This window comes from Neolamprologus multifasciatus, chromosome 13 (assembly GCF_963576455.1).
Source record: "Neolamprologus multifasciatus chromosome 13, fNeoMul1.2, whole genome shotgun sequence".
NCBI lineage: Eukaryota > Metazoa > Chordata > Actinopteri > Cichliformes > Cichlidae > Neolamprologus > Neolamprologus multifasciatus.
This window is the reverse complement of record NC_140451.1, coordinates 9,124,881-9,145,838: the sequence shown is the minus strand read 5'-3', so window position 1 is coordinate 9,145,838 and position 20,958 is coordinate 9,124,881. Positions and strand designations below refer to the sequence as shown.

Genomic DNA, 20,958 nt, shown 5'->3' with positions numbered 1-20,958 from the left:
CTCTTGGCAATAAAGTGATCTATTTCTAACTATTTCTAACTGTCAGAGAAAAGACGAAAGTGCAAATAAAAAAAAGCAGACTGAGAACATTAGTTGATTTCATAATCTTCAATTTATGCGGGGGGAAAAAGCTGTCCTCTTCCTTTCTGCCCTTTGAGTGTGCTTTCTCTGATGGAATCCTTGTACTCTTTATTTAAAGGTTGATGGACTCACACATTAAATACTTTACTCTGAATGTGCTCATTGTACCATTAGAGCCGCGAAAATACAACATGGTGAAACGGATGCTTTTGAAAGCTTTGTCTGTGTCTGCCATTCAGTCTGACCTCCACACTCGTGTTCTTGATACATGGTCATTGCTCCTGCGGCTGAGCAGACAGTCAGTACTGAAAGTGAGTTGACAGCACTGTCTAGTTTTGTTCAGATACATTTCCCCTCATAAAGGGCTTATACAACGTGGGTGAATTTGCATAGATTTCAGGTCGTGTTTGCATACTTGTCTGCATGACCTTTAGCTCAGTTCTCTTCTGTTTTTTTTAAAGCTATTTTTCCATCTAATAGAGTAAAGTTAGGTAAGACAATTTCCCACATATTAAATTGTTATTTATGATTTAAGTTCTTGATTGCATGTCCTAATAGCTGACATTGCTAGCTGAACAGCCATCAGTGGCTGACCAAGCACTGGGTGCAACAATCAACACCTGCACTATGAAACATTTTATGTCTGCATCAAATTTTTTTCGTCAAGTAGCTCAACAAGCTGTGAAACACTGACATGATAATGCCTGACAAGGGTTTGGTTTAAAAGCTGTGGCTTGTTTACACACTGTTTACACATTCAACTATGACATGATAGAACTCCTCTAGATGCATCTTTCTGACCATATGGTTATCCAACATCAGCTTTTTTGGGACCTGGTTTTGTATTTTTTGGTGAAGCAAACCGCACTTTTCTTTTTTTAAAGAACCAACTTGCTGCAGCACTTAAATAAGCACAGAAACTAAAACGTGGTAGTGAATTTTCAGTGAGCTCAAATAGGCTGAAGCTGAAAGGAACTGGTAGTTAAGTAGTAAAAGCTTTATTTCTATAAGCAGGTCCAGCTCTTGCAGGATCTACGTTGAACTGCAACATGTATTATTTTAAATTCCATTCAAACTCATTATTGTCTGGCAGCTGGACTGCTTTGACATATTGTCGCTCCGTATGAGACTGAACTCATGTAGTTCCACTTCACTAACTCTTGATTTTTGTGTTAATCAAAAAGCATTAGGAAAGATGAGCAGCAGGGGCTTCATTCATAAAGGGTTTGATGTAGAGCACTGTGCAAATGTCTTAGGCCACCTTTCATTTATTTTACTAGAAAAATTTAAATATGCATAAACATACATGAAAACACACTATATCAGGCAAACGCAGAGCTTACACAATTCCAATTAGCTTCATTCATCAAAACAGACTGAGCTTGCTCTGACAGCGTCATTTCTTTAAGTAGTCTTTAATAATAGCTCTCCAGGCTTCTTCAAGGACATTCAAAGCTCTTCTCTGATTGTTGGCTGCCTCTTGTTGTGTTAGCTGTCAACATGATACCACATTGTTAATCTTGATGTCCTCGTCAAGGGAGGCCAATCCATGGCTTACAGTGAGTGTGTTTTCTATCCAGGTTTGCGTTTACTCCACTGACGCTGTGTTTGGGATCATTGTGATGCCGAAAAACGAAGCCGTTGCCAGTCAGAAACTTTCCAAATGGTGTTACATGATGAATCAAACCCGATTGTGCTTTTTCACATTCAAAATTCGATCAAGTTTGACAAGATCCCCAACAATACTGGCTGAAATGGAGCCACAAATGATGACAGAGCCTGTTTTACAGATGGTGCTTCGGATAATATTTCTACCAGCTATTTTTCTGCAAAGCTAACTGGCCCTCAAGTTAAATTAATATAATAAATAATAATAAAAGAATACAATCTTATTTAAGCTCTTAATATAATTCTAATGGGGAGAATACAAGCTAAGAAAAAACTAAAAGGAAATACAAAAGAAAGCTCCGTTTACTGTTGCCTGTAATGTAGATACTTTATACTGGATGACTTTGGCTTCACACCAAACAGGAAAATAAGAATAGTCAAAGGTTAAAGTGAGATTTGGCAGGTGTGGGATCTGTAAGATTGGTTGTATAGTACTAGTGTTGTGTGGGGAAAGAAATCACTTAGAAATGGGCCACAATAATTTCTATTATGTGCTTTAATCGATTTTTTTTGTGTGTGTACAGGCTGTGATAGGTGAGCTGTACTCCTGCGCTTTGTGTAAAGAAATTCAGCAAGATATAGGCAGATGCTACACGAGCTATTGTGGCTAGTTAATCACTGCTAGACAATATAAAGCTGGTATAAAGGTGGAATTCATTGAGTTTATCTAAATATCATCTTAAACTTTAAAACTTCACTTTTCAAACACTTTTCAGACTTCAATTTGTTTTTCAGGATGTTTCACAATATGAAAAAACCCGTCTACAACACATCACATACCGATCCATTACTGTACATGATAAAAAGTAAACTCTAAAATGAAATCAGAAATTTTATGCATGCTTTAAATTTCCAGTCTATAAAATGTGACTGAGCAGTCTTTACCTTTAAAAACAAACAATTTTCCTCTTTCTCCATCGCTGAACGAATTTATGTCTCATTCTCTTATCTCCCTGTGAAATACAACAGCTATGGCTTTAGCTAGCATACACAAACTGCACATAACCCGTTTGTTTGTTTGCTGATATTTGTTGAGCCCTTTGAAAAAGCTTCATTTATTCCGGATCATTCCGGCCCATTTCAACTCCATCAGCACCATAGTGCAATAAATAATGTATAAATTAGGTATTCTGTGTCTCTTTCATCTCTGTGTCTTTTATGTCAGTCATGTGTAATAAGCCCTGATAATGGATACACCAATAGGATTGTCTTTTATGTATTATTGTTCCCTCCATTTAGGTTCAATCGATTTGATGTTTTTAAAGTGCCCAAAGTCCGGAAAAATGACTTTCATCAAATGTGTTGAATGTAAAGTAACAAGCATGTTGTAGAAATGTAAAGAGTAGAAAGTACAGATATTTGTCTGAAAATATAGGAAGTAAAACGGAAAAGTTAATATAAATATTCAAGTAAAGTTCAGATACCTCGGGCTAATATTTGTACTTTATTACTCACCACATCTGGTTTTAAGCAAACAAGATGAAGTATACATTTTAGAGCATATGCAAATGCGTTCACTTGATGAGGTAAAGTTATTGGATGTCCCTAACTTTGAATATTTTACTGCCGGTATGTTGTAGCTGTGGAGGTTTTTGATTTTTCAGTGGTGAGACTATTGTGCCAGTTTGGAGTGATATTGAGCTTCCTTCATGATGTCCTTTTGGATGCTTGCTGGCTGGGTAGGTGTGAACAGCTATCCAAGTTTTCCCTCTCGTCTCTTTGTCTCAGTGTCTCTCGGTCTCCCTTTCTCTCTTTGATATGTCAGTTGAGTAAAGCCGGAGTAGGGCAGGCAGCCATATCCATCAGCTCCATCCATCAAGCAGTGGGACGGGTGGCAGAGAGAGGATGACGGGCAGCAGAGAAGGGCCAGATGTTTTGCAGGAACTGATATGCTCTCACATCCATGAGGGATGTCATTACGCGGCCGACAGAGAAACATGTAGCTGATTAGCGCCTTATTAAGTCAAGGACACTGGCTCGCAGTAACATACACCGGTGCCATTTTGGCTTGTGGTGCTGATGGCTTGCCAGTCACTGACAACATGAGTGCCTCAGACAGATAACCTCTCTTTCTAATTAACTGCTTCTCTGTTCTTCAACTCCAAGTTCCTTTTTTTATCCATCAAGCAGCGCTGGAATAAAGCTTGCCATTTCACATATTATTTCCTTTTTCTTGCTCAAATGGAAGAACCCAGAGGTGCACGAGGCTTGTGCATTTCTCTCTGAGAACCACACTGTGTTGTGGTAAGTAAATAAAGCAACGTCTCCCTGAGGGCGTGTAAGGATTGTAGGAACTGAGAAATGTGGACAGTGCAGCTTTAGCCCTGATCCAGCACAGTGGCTAAAATGATAATGTTGAGAATCTCATCTGTGTCTTGTGTTTTCTCCTTTAGTCGGATCTTTCGAGTTGTCCTCTGTTTCCTCTCGACAATAAATCCTGCCATGTGTTGTTAGAAATATGTATTTACTTCAAATCACATTGGCTTTGTTCAGCACTCTCGTTTGTTCTCTCTTTTCTTCTCCTGCCTCTAAGTTTTTATCAGCTGTATGTTTAATACACTATAGCTTGCCACATCATAAACTGCAGCGATGTGCGTCTGCATTTCATGTGTTTTGAGTGGTTAGAGCAATAAATGGGCTCAGGGTTATGAGAACAGTGAAAAATACAGGCAATGGTGGACTAGTTAATGGGCCTCAGGATGGCTTTACTGAAATGTAATACTGTTTCACCAACAGCACACTTTTATTTGGGAAAGAGAGATAATATTTCTTTGGCCAGTGCTGATTAAATGTGTTTTGCTAGAGAAAAAATGAGTGCTACTGAAGAGACTAGCCACAGATATTAATCTAATTTTAGGAAACATGATTATTGAATCTGGACTTGTTTTGCCCATTTTTTTCAATCATCCCCAAGGTCCTGCAACATCAAGACCAACAACACAAGGAACTAAAGATGTCAGAGGATAATAGATGCTCCTACCTGACTAAAAAATGACAAATGACTAAAAAAAATGACTAAAAAGAGAAAATGTGTCTTTTTTCTTGTGCGCTTGCAGTGAAATCTGCTGATTTTGGTCTGTGTGAAGGGAGGAGGACGGCGGTTGAGGGGTCTATAACTTTCGGGGAATGGACATTACTTTTATTTTGTTGAATGCACGAAAAGACAGGTGATGCAAACTTCATCCATCACAGAAACAGCTACATTATTTTACCGTCAGGCTCAGTCACTGCTGATGAGTTCATAGTCTCAGACATTCATCTGAAGTTAGAGTCAAAAAGATGGATAATTCAGAGTATGGTTCAACATGACGAGCCTCCAGTCTGTGAATGTAAAGTTGGTGCTGTGGTGTCTTAGGTTTTAGTTGCACAGGCTTAGCACCATCTGAAACCACAGGTCATGACGGAAAAAACTTCTCACACTGGATACAAATGGTTGCTAGTAGTCACTGTGAAATCAATTGCTAATGTCCCATTTATGGAGGCCTAGACTTGTTAGTGACCCCTGGTAACCACTGGTTGATAGGGAATAAACTCTGTAGCCAGTTGGAGAGTGGTTGCTGGAGATTGCTGGCAGTCACTGGCGTAAAACTGGTTGTAATAAAGGTGACTGTTGTTGTGATTTGTTGCTATATGAATAAAATTGAAGTGACTCCACATATTTTACTTGCAGTCTATGGTTAGCTGAGGATCATAGACTGCAAACCACTTCTGAAAATTTATACTGTAGATCAGTGAAAGGCAAAAACATTGGTATACTTTTTTTAGTGCATTATTTGACAGTTGGGTAATCACAGTTGTGCTCACTGACACTTTAACTTCCAAATAGAGTGGCTAAGGTGATCTATTTAAACTGCTTGTTTCATCTTAAACTTTGCTGAACAAAGAAACCATTCCTGATAGAAATGATGGCAAAAACTGCAAGTTGAAAAAGTCCACCCAAACGTGTCATTTGCATTAACAAGCCATTATAGAGGGAGCTGTGCCTTATAGTTTTTTCCCTTCTCTTCATTTCCTACTTGCTGCTCTCAGTTATCTCTGCCTTTGGCTGGCTGTGGGAGCTGACTTGCTCTTGATTTTTCCACCATCTCTCAGCACGTGTCAGGTCCAGTTTAGCACTTGAGGGCAGAACGTGTCAGAATCACAGCTCCCTCTCTCTCCAGGCTGTCTCGAACCCAAGGTGAGTCAGGCCTTGTCACCACTCCTATAAAGACATAACCCATCACATGGTGCTGGTAGATGGCCAGTAGTTAATAGCCCTGTTGTGATTTGCCAGGGAAAATACTCATCTGCTGAAGAGAGCAATCACTTAGAGCAAGGTTGGGGTTTTATGGGTTTAGAAGGGAGGTGGATGCTCAAATGTAAATCTGCAGAATCACAGCATGTCTGAGCTTTGGCACACACTAGGCGAATAAAATCCTAAATCGAAAGACAGCTTGTGGTGGAGATATGAGTTGAAATACAAGCACAGTTGAGGCTGCGAGCGCAAGGCACAAACATTTTGTGGAATGGCACAACTTCAAGTTGAGAATCCACGGATCTGCACTGATGACTTAGAGACAAATTCCTGCACAAGTCACTGACTTTGTGTTTGTGTGTCCTCTCTCTAGAAAGAGTTCCTGGCAGCTACAACTGAAAAGGACATCTTTGCCCATCTGGGTCTCGAGTACATCGAGCCTTGGCAGAGAAATGCGTAGGCCTCCGCTCCTCCTTGGCTGGATGATACCCTGTGCATACATCAGTGTTTATCCCATCTGCTTGCCGTTATGTGGCTCTCCTGTGATTCACTTTCAAACAGCTTTTGATTTCCATACACTTTTGTGTTGTTGTTGTTGCCAATATTGTTGTTGTCTAGATTACATGACGACGTGTGATTCATAATTCTGCTTATTCACTATTGTCTGCCAGCAAATAAACATTCTCCCGTACCATTCACAGGCTCCTGTCTCTAAGTGTTGCAATCATAGGCAGGATAAAAAGACTAATCAGTCAGTATGAGTCGCCTGGGGTGCCTGTGAGGTGCAGGAGAAAGGGAGCCTGAAAGAAACAAGGCAGTAAAGGGGGTGACCACTGAGAAAAAGGGAGGGAGAGGAAGAAGACAGGAAACGATGAGAAAAGTGAGGGGGAAGGGAGCTCTTTGTCGAGCAAAATGTTGTAATCACCCTCCTCCTGGCAGGAAAGTGCTCAGTGTGAAGCTGAGCCAGGTCTCTGGGGGATTGAGAGGCGGGTAATGAGCTTCAGATAGAGGAGCGTTCCGCGTCGCCATTTAGCCTCCATTTAAGCCTACGTCCACCGGAGATCATTTAACTGGCATTCCCCTATCCAAAGACCAGTCGTCTCCTCTCTTTGTTCCCCGATGAATCCACTTCCCCAGATGCTTGGCTGAAATTAGAGGCAATCAGCTACAGTGGGAAATCAGGAAGAATTCAGATGGAAGGTAAACGAGCTTGCTGAACACACAAATGGAGTTTGGCTGCCAAAGCGATTCTGTCTCCCCAGCATCCATTATCTTATTGCTTTGACTTTGCTTATGTTTTATGTATGGCGGTTGTTTATCAGGATTTGTGTCCTTTTTTCAGGACGGTGATCCTCTAATGAAGAACCTTTATTGATCCCCGCGGGCTGTTTGGGTACGTCTGATTTGCTCCTTTAGTGATGACATGACCTGCCCTGCTGTTCATCCCCCAACCCACTTTCTTCTTGATGCTCAGCCTCCGGTTTATCCCAGGATGCTGCAACAAGAGCAGAGACAGATGAGAGCAAAGCATTCTAGTGATTCACCCTATTTAAAGATTTTTAAGTAGAACAGTCCGGCGCTTTGAGGACTCAACCCAGGCCTCCCCCTCTCCCACCTCTTTCTACTTTCTCCCTCTTGGCCTCTGTCTTTCTCTCCCGCTGAGCTGCTCTTTCAACCTTGCTGACACAAAACAAACTCTAAAGCTTCTGAGCTGCAGCGTTAACCAGATGGAACAGGCTCCCTGATCTCCAGGGTTATCTAATGTTTTCACTTTTCAAATGAAGGCGGATCCCCTCTACCCCAACCCCCACAGAAATTGTCTCTAAATTTCTCTAGAGTAAAATAAAAACCAAGCTGACCTCAATAAATGTACATTTGTTCACCTCTCTTTTTCCTAATTGTTGTTCAAGTGCAAATTGGATCTTCTGCTACTTTCACATTAAAAATTCACAAGTGTGAAGGGATTAAAAGGCTATAGTTCTCAATTTAACAACAACATTGTTGTTGTGCTCTCAGAAGACCTTAAACTGTTTGCAAAGCTGAAAAGCAAAGATTTGAGTACAGCGGGGTAATGCTGCGTGCTTCTATAAGAGTTAATTTCCTGTGGAGCAATACAAGGTTTGATTAAAAGTTTATTAAAAAAATCAAAACCCATACCTGATTTAACTTTAAAAAACAGTTTTTCATTTCTTTGCACACATATGGACGACTTCCAGTGCTTCTGTTATATTTGAAGTGCTCCCTGGAAGTCTAATCACTTGTATGAGTTCACCTGCAACTTTGCAGTGGTCCTAATCAAACAGCAGTTGCACAGTAACTGAAAGAGTCAGCAGTCATGTGATAAGAGCAGCATGAGCTAGTTGGTTTTTTTGACATGAACATTGATTTTGCACAGTAAATTTGTCCCCAGAAATCAGGCTACCTACACTCAAAAAAATGAAATTGGGTGGTTGTTACATGCACAAGATCCAAACTTGCAATTTGAACTAAATAATTCCATGTTTCTATGGTGAACGTAATTAAGTCTTGTAGCATCTGCATGAAATTCAGCAACTTAATTTGTTATTGTTGAGATGACATCATACAATCTAGTAAGAGTGGTTAGTTGCCTGGATCCAGCCACTCTTACTGGATTGTATGATGTCATCTCAACAATAACAAATTAAGTTGCTGAATTTCATGCAGATGCTACATGATTTAATTATGTTCACCATAGAAACATGGAATTATTTAGTTCAAATTACAAGTTTGGATCTTGTGCATGTAACAACCACCCAATTTCATTTTTTGAGTCGACTCACAAAATTCACAAGATCACATTAGATGTCAAATCATAGGAAAATCAGTGGGGTTACAAGAGGCAGACAACCACACCACGTGTATGCTGTTACTATTTCTTATGGTTTAACTTGTCAAGGACAATGACATAAAGCATCATCAAGCATAGCTTTCCTACTTTTGTTAAGTCTGTATTGACAGATTAATGCCATGGTTCGTGCTGTTGCCTCAGAGCAAGAAGATCCTGGGTTCAAATCCACAATGTGGCGAAGTTTGCAGTTGGTTCTCTCTGCGTACTCTGGTTTCCTCCACAGTTAAAAGTCATGCAGTTGTAAGGGTAACTGGTTATTCTAAATTACGCAAAGGTGTTGAAGTGCAAATGGTTGTTTGTCTCTGTATGATAGACTAGCGACCTGTCCAGTCTGTACCCTGCCCCTGTTACTCTATCACTTCTGCAGCCCACATAAAGATAAGAAGATGGGTGTATTGGAAGTTGCTGTAAATCTCTTGAATTTTTTTGTTGAACATTATGTAATATGAATACAACATATACTAAAGACATAAGTTACATTTCATTCATTCAACAAGATTATCATTGGTGTAACAAACAAATATTTTACTAGTTCATGTAACAAGACTGACTTTTGATGTGCCAAAGTGTTTAAACAATATAAGATGAATTTAAATAAATCTAATTAGACTAATGTGGTACAAACATGTTGATTGAACAAAAGTCAAATGAATTGAATGTTAATGTTAATATTATGTTAAACACATATATCGTGTTGACACAACACACCCAAGATGGATTAATATAACATGATTTGTTTAGATGGAATATAAGTGGCAAGATAAAATTACGTTCATCCAATGAATTATTTTTTTGAGTGTATTTTCTACCTGGAGCAAAGCAGTTCACATATGGGCCGTATTGTGGAGAGGGAGGATCGTGTGGAGCATCGTGTGTACCCTCTTACATCACTTTGACCTATCAAACATAAACGGTTTACCACCCAACCAGAAAGCATGCTTTGGTCCTCTGCGCCTTCTCTTCCTCCAAAATGATTAATCATGTCAACAACTTCCACACTGAAAAAAAGGCCATGTTGGATTTACTTGATTCAATAGTGGACATTTTGTCACGGCTGGCGGGGTGAGCCGTGTGGTGTGGAGGAAACGGAGGACCCAAAATGCAGACAGCCGATAAGATGATGAGTGTGAGGGTTTATTTACAGTATACAAATAACAGAACTGAAAGCAGGACAGAACATAACCTAAACTGGGTGAGCTAAATAACAAACCGGATCATACAAATGGGGTGGGAGGCAGAGAGACACAGACGAGGAACAGACACCATGAAACACAGACGAGCCGACAACGAACACAGACAGACACCCACTATAAATACACACACCAGGTAATCAGGAAATGGCACACAGGAGGGGACACAGCTGGAACTAATGGACATAACGAGACACAACCCTACAAAGTAAAACAGGAAACACACAGACTGTTTTACATAACACGAGGACATGAAGAGTACCGAGGGAGACGCAGGTAGGGAAGATAAACACAACCAAACACCAACAACCAATACAAGATCAGAATAAACTAGAAAGTGATAATCATCAACTGAAAGCGCTGGGTCACCGACCCAGGACCATTACAGTACCCCCCCCCCCCCCCGCAAGGGCTGGCTCCAGACAGCCCAACAGAAACACAAACCCCCCCCCCAAAACCCAAAAACGACCCGACCAGGGCGGGTGGCGGGGGACCAGGACGGAGGGACCACAACCAAACAAAAAACAAGCTCCAGTGGGCCAAACGAATTGTCCAAAACACAACACATACTGGAGTTCCTGAACAGGGTCCCAAAACATAGTTCAGGAGGCCGGCCATGCACACGGCAGCGGCGACAACGGGGAAACAGGTCAGGAGGCCGGCCATGCACACGGCAGCGGCGACGACGGGGAAACTGTTCAGGCGGCCGACCGTGCGGACGGCGGCGGCGGCGAGAAAACAGTTCAGGAGGCCGACCGTGCACGCGGCAGCGACGGGGAAACAGGTCAGGCGGCCGACCGTGCGGACAGCAACGGCGGCGACGGGGAAACAGATCAGGCGGCCGACCGTGCGGACAGCAACGGCGGCGGCGACACAAGTCCGGAGGCCGGCCGCATGGAAGGTAGCGGCGGCCTTTGGGAGGTCGTCCATATCGACGATGACGCCCAACAAGCGGCCTGGCAGACGACCGCCGATGTCGAGGCGGCAGTTTGGGACCTGAAGGTGGCGTGGCCCCTGCAGCACCAGGCGAGGCGGAAGCCGAGGCTGGACCAGGCGACGGCGTGGGTGAAGACACGGAGGCTGCAGCTGGCGAGGGTGAAGCCGCTGTTGCTGCCGGCGGCGTAGATGAAGCCGCTGTTGCTGCCGGCGGCGTAGATGAAGCCGCTGTTGCTGCCGGCGGCGTAGATGGAGCGGCAGCCGGCGAGGATGATGATGAGGCTGCAGCTGGCGGCTGGACGGGCTCCTCGGGCCCTCCAGCTGACGAGACAGGAGGCTGGACGGGCTCCTCGGGCCCTCCAGCGAGAATAGTCTCAGGACCAGCGGGCACAGGGGCCCCTGGCGGGCGCAGAACAGAACCAGCAGGCGCGGAGACCTCTGGCAGGCGCAGAACAGAACCAGCAGGCGCGGAGACATCTGGCAGGCGCAGAACAGAACCAGCAGGCGCGGAGACCTCTGGCGGGCGCAGAACAGAACCAGCAGGCGCGGAGACCTCTGGCAAACACAAGGCTGACTGCAACGAGCATCGACTCAGCTCAGGCAGCGACAGCCGGGTGCAGTACTCAGCTGGCTTCTTTACCTCCAGAGTCTGCTGGGGGCTGAAACCCAGCCTCTGGGGAGGCCCTGGAGTGCATCTCAGAACTGGCCAGCTCTTGAGGAGTGTTTTCAGGATTGTTTGGTGTGTCTCTCTGCAAAAAATATGTACTAGAAAAAGAGTCCAAAACGGGGGGCACAGACACATCCTCCCGTACAGAGGGAGTCGGTGAAGACGGAGCTGGCGCAGATGACTGGGCTAGTGGGGATATCGGGGGCCGAGCTGAATGCTGCTGTGCAGCTAAACGAGCTTGCGGCTGTGCAGCTAAACGAGCTTGCGGCTGTGCAGCTAAACGAGCTTGCGGCTGTGCAGCTAAACGAGCTTGCGGCTGTGCAGCTAAACGAGCTTGCGGCTGTGCAGCTAAACGAGCTTGCGGCTGTGCAGCTAAACGAGCTTGCGGCTGTGCAGCAGGCTCAAAAAACACAGCCCCGGTATAAACCGTCACAAGTTCTGGTGAAACCAAAAGAGTGTCTTGTCCACTCACCACAGCCGGCCGCTCAGAAATCCCCAGGTCCGACTGTGGCGAGGAGCGTCGGCGGCGTGAGCGCCTTTTCCCCCTTGAAGGCTGGGTTGACGGGCCGGGCAGAACATCCTCTGTCGAAAGTGAAGCATGAGTTGCAGGGTGGGTGGTAGCAGCCGGGGGGTGAAGACGGAGCTCGTTCAGAATGAAGTTCTGTGCGAGCGGGTGAAGTGAGTCCAGTAGCCAGGAGTGAGCAAGGATTAGCTGCTGTAGCCTGGCTTCTACAGCACGGTGAAATGCCTCCCCCTCATGCTCAAGCCACAGGTTAACCAACCTTGAAACAGAGTCAACCAATTCCTCCCGAAACTCTTGGGAGGGTGCGGATGCTGCTGGGTCCATGTTTGGTCGGCTCGTACTGTCACGGCTGGTGGGGTGAGCCGTGTGGTGTGGAGGAAACGGAGGACCCAAAATGCAGACAGCCGATAAGATGATGAGAGTGAGGGTTTATTTACAGTATACAAATAACAGAACTGAAAGCAGGACAGAACATAACCTAAACTGGGTGAGCTAAATAACAAACCGGATCATACAAATGGGGTGGGAGGCGGTGGGAGGCAGAGAGACACAGACGAGGAACAGACACCATGAAACACAGACGAGCCGACAACGAACACAGACAGACACCCACTATAAATACACACACCAGGTAATCAGGAAATGGCACACAGGAGGGGACACAGCTGGAACTAATGGACATAACGAGACACAACCCTACAAAGTAAAACAGGAAACACACAGACTGTTTTACATAACACGAGGACATGAAGAGTACCGAGGGAGACGCAGGTAGGGAAGATAAACACAACCAAACACCAACAACCAATACAAGATCAGAATAAACTAGAAAGTGATAATCATCAACTGAAAGCGCTGGGTCACCGACCCAGGACCATTACACATTTGTTGCACACAAATGTTTTGCATTGGCAGAAACTTAAAGAACTGAGTTAAATCAACACAACTTTTTCATATTCAATAAACCTGTGCATTTTGTGTTTCTAAAACGCGATTGAAACATGTTCAGATGAAGTAAGTTGAGCTCTTGGAATATTTTAATCCTTCACAATTTTGTCATTTTATTTCAACACTATTCAATAACTTTTACCCCAAAGTCTAGATCCTGGTTACCATAAAAATTGAATGGATTTACAATGACTACCATCCTCCGGGTTGCAGGAGAGCTGGGAAATAACCCTGAAGTGATAGGTTACGAGGCAGGGTACACCCTGGACAGCTCACCAGTCTATCACATAGAAAGAAACAACCATTCACGGATAATTTAGAATCATCAATTAACCTAGCTCTAATAGCTGCATGACTTTTAACTGTGGGAGGAAACCAGAATACGCAGAGAGAAACCACTGCAAACTAGCCAGAATGTGGATTTGAACCCAGGACCTTCTTACTGTGAAGCAACAGCACTAACCACCATGCCAAAAATCTAGGAAACACAGGAAAGCTATGATTTCCTGTGTTTGATGCAGAATTTTTTTGTTTTTGTCCTTGACAGGTTAATCCACAATAAATAGCAATAGCATGCACGTGGTGTGTGTGTAGTTCTCTGCCTCTTATAACTCCACTGATTTTCCTGTAGTTTGAAATCTTGTGCGATCTTGTGAATTTCATGAGTTCAGCAACTAACCACTCTCACTAGATTGTATCATGTCATCTCAACAAGAACAAATTAAGTTTTTGAATCCCATGCAAATCCTACATGATTTAATTACGTTCATAGAAACATGAAATTATTGTGTTCAAATTACAAGGTAGACTTTTTTAATGTAACAACCACCCAATTTACTTTTTTTGGTATACCAAAAAAAGTAGAGGTGGCTGCTCGACTTGACTGAGATGGATGCCTTCCTGAAACCACGATCTAAAGAGTGCGAGACTGAAATCCCGTGCAGTGTCGCGGGATTTAACATTGCTATATTATTGACTTACTTCACTTGAACATGATATGAACAATTTAATCTACCCTCTCTGCATATCATGTAGTTTCTACACTATATAGTTACACCTAACTTTAAAGCATGAGGCAATTGTGTTAAATACACGCAAGATGCTTACGTAAATCCAAGAGCTGGCCAATCCCTTTTTTTCAGTGCAGTTTCACACCTTCCACTGAGTAAAAAGTAGAGGCTTCTTTGGAAGATGTCCATATGTATGAGGAGACTACTTTGAAAACTAGCTCAACTAAACAGTTTTTGTTTAGTCTGGTTCTGCAGGAAGTTTCTTCCTGTTCAAAGGAGGTTTTTCCTTCCCACTGTTACCAAGTGGTTGCGCAGAGGGGGTCAATTGATTCTTAAGGTTTTCTCTGTATCATTGTAGCATCCTTACCTTGCAATATAAAGCACCTTGAGGTGACTGTTGTTGTGATTTATAAATATATAATATTATTATTATATATGAACACAACTGAACTGAACTGAATTGAAACTATGAGTGCCTAAGAATAGACTTATGGCTCAAGTATCAGTCCAGTCAGGTTATACATAATTTAAGTGCATAGTATGAATACACCATCCAGTCATAGGGTGAGAGGCAGGGTACACCCTGGCCAGGTTAACAATCTTTTGTAGGTCTAACACAGACAGACATAACATGACCGTCCATGCTCACCTTCACGCCCACAGCCAACCTAACCCCATGCATTCATTGGACTGTGGGAGGAAGTGAGAGTACCCAGAGAAAACTGAAGAAATACCCCATAGATGCCAGTTGTGTAGCAATGTTTCCCACCTGTCATAAGCACTTCCCAGGTAGGGGTTTTGTAGTATGGATTTTTACAATGTGGATGTTGTTTATATGATAAATCAGTAACAGTGTGCCCAGCTTGTTTGCCAGTGTAAATGATCATTTCATTATCTGAAAAAATCCTGGCATTTATAGCTGAACTGCCACAGTATGAGCACAGCCAGGTGACTGACAGATTTTACTATAAACTCTGATATAAGGCAAATTTCTGACCAGTCCATGAATTGATTAAATATGGACAAGGATATATTAGCCATATTTAGGATGGTTAAAAGATTAGCTGAATGAAACTATTACGCACCACTGCACAAATAAAAAAAAAACGGAAAAATTCACAAAGTAACACAGGAGTGTTCTGACAGCTTGTATTAACTAGCTATTGTCCAAAGAGACAGATTTTGCAAAGGTCCAACTCAGATCTAGCTAATTTGTTTATTCATCACTTTCAGCCAATCGCATGTGGCCATTTTCTATGCAAATTGTCGCCTTTGGCTCCTCGCTGTCTGGCAAACACTGCCTTTTTTTGCATGCTTGATGTCTGAGGTCTGACTGAGATGACAGATGTGTGAATAAATGAAAAATTGCTCGCCCGAATTTGCATAAAAGTGCTTGATTTGCTGACAAAAACGTATTTTGCCATCCAATCGGTTTTCATTTCTACCTATGCAATCATTTCCATTCCCCAGTTTTCTCTCGGTGACATTCCAGCTCCAAACACCTTCAATCATCTCCATCTGACACCCATTCTTTTAAGTTGAGCAGATCCATCACGGCACAGGAGCTTTGTATTGACATTTTGATGGTATATGCCAGCCGGGTCTCATTCATTTGCTGCATTGCAGCCCAACTCCTGACTTTAACTAGCATGTGCCTTGTGATACATTCATGGATGGATGGATTACTGAATGGACCCTTCGAAAGAGACAAAGAATTAATTTTCAACAGTGCAAAAACTATCAGCAAAGACACAAAATATTAGATGGGCAGGGAAAGTGCAAACAAAAGAAATGCATTGGAGCTATAAATGATCAAAAAGTTAGAAGAAACACAAGCTTGTTTTTAAAGTTCTAATGTTATGTACAGTATGACTTTAAGCCAAAACCCATTATAAATAAAAACATCTGCAACTTTGAGTCTGGGTGTCTTCCTCCTAGTGGGCCTCCTTCTTATTCATATCTCATAAGTCATCCATGGATACATTACAATGTAAGTTGACATTGGGTCATTCTACAGCTCTACCAATTTGTCACTGCATATATGATGAGGTTGGCTGTGAGAGCTGATGATATTGCATAGATGGGGAGTGCTCAAAGATTAATGGGTGACTCTTTGAGGAGGACACATGTACCTGGGGGAACATCCATCAGCCATAAAGCTTCCCTGGAGATGGTCTTGAGATAGAATATGAAGTGCCACTCTCATCTCGGTTACATGACAAAAGGTCACGATGTGTAAGTGTGCGCACATCATGTGAATAATCATGTGGACACATTCCTCAGAGGTGAGAGCAAGCATCTGTGGATGAAATGCCAGAAACAAAAAGAAAGAGCTCTTTGATTATCGTCCACGGCGTTAATGCAGCAAAGAACATCAGTTTTCATCACAGTTTGAGCCACTGGCGCAGCTATCCTTTCATGCCAGGCATACAGCAACTGAAAAGGAGAGGACCAAAATAGATCAGGACCAAACACTGATAACGTCTGAGCTGAGCTCCTTGAGCAAACTTTCTCTTGTATTGTATCAGAAGACAGTGATTTATTGGCTGTGCTGCAGGGGCTTGAATGCAAGTGTTAGGGCCAGTCAAAGCCAATGGGGGAAGGTGACAGAATAAGGACACTGTGTATCCTTGCGTCTCAAGGCCTGTCACAACGTCAAATCAGCCGATGCATGGCAGTGGCCGACTCTGAAACATTAAAAAAAAAGAGTGAGAAGAGAAGAGCACTGAGACATCTGCATTAAACAGACATTAGAAAGACTTTTAAAGGCTGCCATCATGATAAACATTTCTATTTTAAGCTAATACTGTCTGGCAAGAAGACTGGTTCAAACTGGATTTGAATTTCTCCTGAGTTTCTGATGAAAATGAGCAATTTTAATTTGCTTTAGAAAAACAAATGAAATTGGAGACGTGGGTGATTAGCAGAGATGTTTACGCTGGATTCTTGGGGATAATTTCCTCGCAAAGGCATACCCTCCACTGGTGTCACAGTGACTTTCAGCCTCCTTCAGGCTTATAAAATCAAGGGTGATGCACAGAGAGCATGAGAAAAATCATGCGCTCCTTCACAGGGAACTTTAATTCGAGGTGACCTGCTCCCTTCATGATAAATGACCTACATCCTTGATTTCTGGGAGGGCGGACGGATTCAGAGAGTGTGTGTCCTCCTCCACAGGTGGCAGAGGAATGGGAGGAGAAGAGGAGGATGAAGAGGAGGAGATTAGCCATCTGCTGCAACATGTCACTGCACTCCGCTCCTTCCTGTGCTTTCTGCTTTGTGGCAAACAGGCGTGGGAGAGAATCTCATCTGTTTGTCTTTCTATGCATTTGCACTTTTTTATACTTGTGTGCACACACGCACGCAGCTGAAAGTCCTTCCTAATGGTTGTTTACATCAGCATTTATGAATGCATATATGAGGACATCAACATGTCAGCCTGTGTCTCTTTGCTCTTTGCTTTTGTCTGTGTTGTAAAGATCACTGATGTATAATCTCTGCAAGGTTGCATCTGTCACTAACTAACGGAGAGCAACATTTTGCTACAGTGAATTAATAATTCTCATTGTAATTCCAGAAAAATAAACTGGAAGCATCTATGTTGTAGTAAATGTACAAATGGAATAGAATGAGCCTGTAAACTGATGATGGGAAGTTTAAGTTAATTATGGCCTTATTTAAAGATGCTAATACATTATATACTATGATGGCTGAGAGTTTAGATGCACTGCAACTGAAGAAAACCAGCTAATTGAAAAGTTCTCCATAAGCACACAAAACAATGGAAGTAGACAAGCAAAACAAAAGAAAAGCAGAAAAAGAAGAAGCCAAACACAACTGAAGACAATAATGTGCCGGAGGAGCTGTGGAAGTGACAAGCTAACAATAAGCGGCTAACGGTAAACATGCAGCTACAGTATTATTATATGAATCATATGATTAAAACACACATTACCTTGCATCATTTTCTCCCTGACAGCACTGATTAATCCACTACTTCCAAAATATGTGGTCCATAACTGTAAGATGACACTGATATGATGGTTATGTGCATGTTTTACATAAAGTCTATAAATATATGCAGTTACCAGTGGTATGCAATACTGTAAATTTCAGGATTGATACCAAATAAATTCAGGGTTAGTGTTGCCAATACCAATACTTTTAACTTATGAATGCAGCGTATGTAGGGGAGACCAGTGTGTCCTGATTTTAGTGATGAAATATTATCGATTTGGAAATTCTAAACACATTTTAATAGCAAAGAAATCACTGTGATTTTTACTTTCCACATAATTACACACCTTTAAGCTATTCATCTGTTTCCAGCTATTCACCTGGGCTTTTGTTTGAGAGCTGGAATGTAAATGTGTCTGTCTCTAAAGCACTTTGGGTCAGCTTCTGTTATTTAAATGTTCTATAGGCTATAAATAAAACAGACGTGACAGTCAACACAAAAAGGTTCAGACATTTTTCACAGAGTATGCTTGAGGTATCGTTTTTAATTTAACCTAATTCAGTGGACTACATCCTGAACTTAGAGGATAGAAACAAAGTATCAATCCTATCAGACTAGTATTTTTCTGATACCAATACCAGAGTTGATGCTATCAATATTTGGATTGATCCACCCACCTCTCGCAGTTATGGCCACAGTGATATTTTTAATGGTCAGAGCTCACTTCTTTTCAACAACCCTGAGCTGTGGCTGTATATTGGACTGTTTTCATTTGACTTTCACACCCAGTATATCAGCATTTTCACAGTGTTAACTTAAGATGACCTGAGACTCACTATATATTGGTCTATAGTGATTGGTTAGGAGAAACGGAAACTCTTCCCTCATGCAAATAAGTATCAGACTGAAGATGGAAATGGAGTGGGGAAAACAAATACTCTTTCTATACTCAATCTGTGGTGTGAAATCACAATTTGCACTGCATATACTGGAATTCTTTTCCTTGCAGCTTTTGCTCCAGTCCTGTCAGACCCATTAAAGGCTATCTGCCAACGTGATTGAAGGGTTTGGAAGGAAAAAAAAATCACCCACATTTGGTGGGTGGCGGATGTGGAGCTTACAAGATTAAGGTAGTGGGGAAGGTGAGTGTGTGTACGTGTGTGTGTGTGTTGAATTAATGTTGCTGCTGTACTCGTAATAGTTACAGTAAACTCTCTGGTGGTACTACTGATGATGCTGTGGGAATGGAAGAATGAAGATTAGAGAGATAGGTGATTTGGGACTGTTCCCGAGTAGTTGTGGATAATCCCCGGTCATTCCACAAAAAGTCTGTAAAACTACTTGTTACAAAATGACCACAGCTGTTGGTAATGATAGCCAGCACTATATCCACCTCATCTTCACCTTATCATTCTTAGAAAGTTAAAATTAGTTTTCATCAGTGCAGCAAGCACACATTTCCAAGATGTTCTAAGATCAAGGATTTTTGTACCTATAATTAAGAAGTACAATTAGTATCTAAGCACCTGCTTCGTCAGGTTTATACAGCACTTTTAAAAAAGGTCTCTCTCATGAGACCTCCAATTTACTGAAGTGCAACAATTAATTGCTGCTGTGACCCTATTCAAGCATGACAACTCAGAGAGAGAAATCAGTGGAAGGCACATTCAGTATTTGGGAAAACTGCATGATACTGTGTGGGTTTAAAATATTTTAAAAACAAACAAACAAAAAAACAATCATATTTGTAATATCCTGGACTGGAAAAATGAGCAAATCAGTAAATCTATTATTGCCTATGTTCTATGTGCAAATGTGCTCGAGTTACTGAAAACGAGTGTGTCTGAGCTTCTTATCACTTTCTTTGTCTTTTTTCTCTCTGTTCTTGTGCGTGTCTGTGTGTGTATGTGCACTGCGGTCAGTCTGTTCATTTTTCAGCTATTTCTGACCCCTCTCCCTCTGTGCTGAGTCCCAGTCTCTCCCGTTGCTCTTCCCGCTATTCCAGATGGACCTGCTTCCGTATCAGGCTGCTAATGAGGCGGCGCTCTTCATTCTGTGGTTCTTTGAATGGAGGGCCAACCATTTAACCCTGCCCAGCTGCCCTCATGACCCCCATGTATTTTTAGGCTTCACCTCATTTCATGCTGAATAAACACCTATGTCTGGACACCCTCGAGGGCCACGCCACATGCCTTCCTAGTGGACTGAGCTGATGATGCAGGCTGACAAAATCTGGTAAATACTACCTTTAGACTTCTTGGATAACAACACACTTTTCCACAAGGGAAAAAGGTACAACATCTAGAGTTTTGCTTTCTTCATTTTCTTGGATTTCTAACTTGCTAAAGGCAGCACTTTAAAAATGTACCATCACTAAATCATCATATTAAAAAGAGATCATTGTCAACATGTCTGGCAGCTTCTGCGTAGTCAGTTTTACTCCATGGAGGGAGAGTAGGTGTGAAATCTGTTGCATTACAAAACGACAACAGCTTTTATTTTTCAGTTAATGTTTGTTTGAGTCCCACTGTTATAATCCTATCAGTTTGGCCTAATTTAACCTAATTGTTGCATTGATCAGTTTCAACTTTTTTCTGTCCTCCTCAAAGGCTAACGTTATCCTCACACACAAAAAGAAGCACTGGTTGGTCTCAATGCTTAAAAGATTAGTACGCTGATTTAACCTTGTGGAGCTGTAACACTGATGTAACACTGTAACACTGCTGATGTTACTTCTTCCTCTTTTACGTACATTAACTCAGTCAGTTTGATCAGACTTTTAGGCGTGTAATGCTAGTAGCGGCTAACATAGCCTCAGGCCTCTTTGCCTTTAGCAGAGATAAGGAGCAGGCTACGATGATCTGGAAAGCCCTC

General features: G+C 42.3%; 1 protein-coding gene across 1 annotated transcript in view; it reads left to right on the top strand.

Moving 5' to 3' along the window:
* Nucleotides 1–9,880, top strand: part of dntt (deoxynucleotidyltransferase, terminal) — a 106,147-nt gene extending 96,267 nt beyond the window's left edge. The window contains exon 11 of the mRNA XM_085183352.1: nt 6,357–9,880. Within this exon, the coding sequence (XP_085039478.1) occupies nt 6,357–6,443 (87 nt within the window). The 3' untranslated portion in view covers nt 6,444–9,880. The remainder of the gene's footprint in view (nt 1–6,356) is intronic.
* Nucleotides 9,881–20,958: the final 11,078 nt, after the last annotated feature.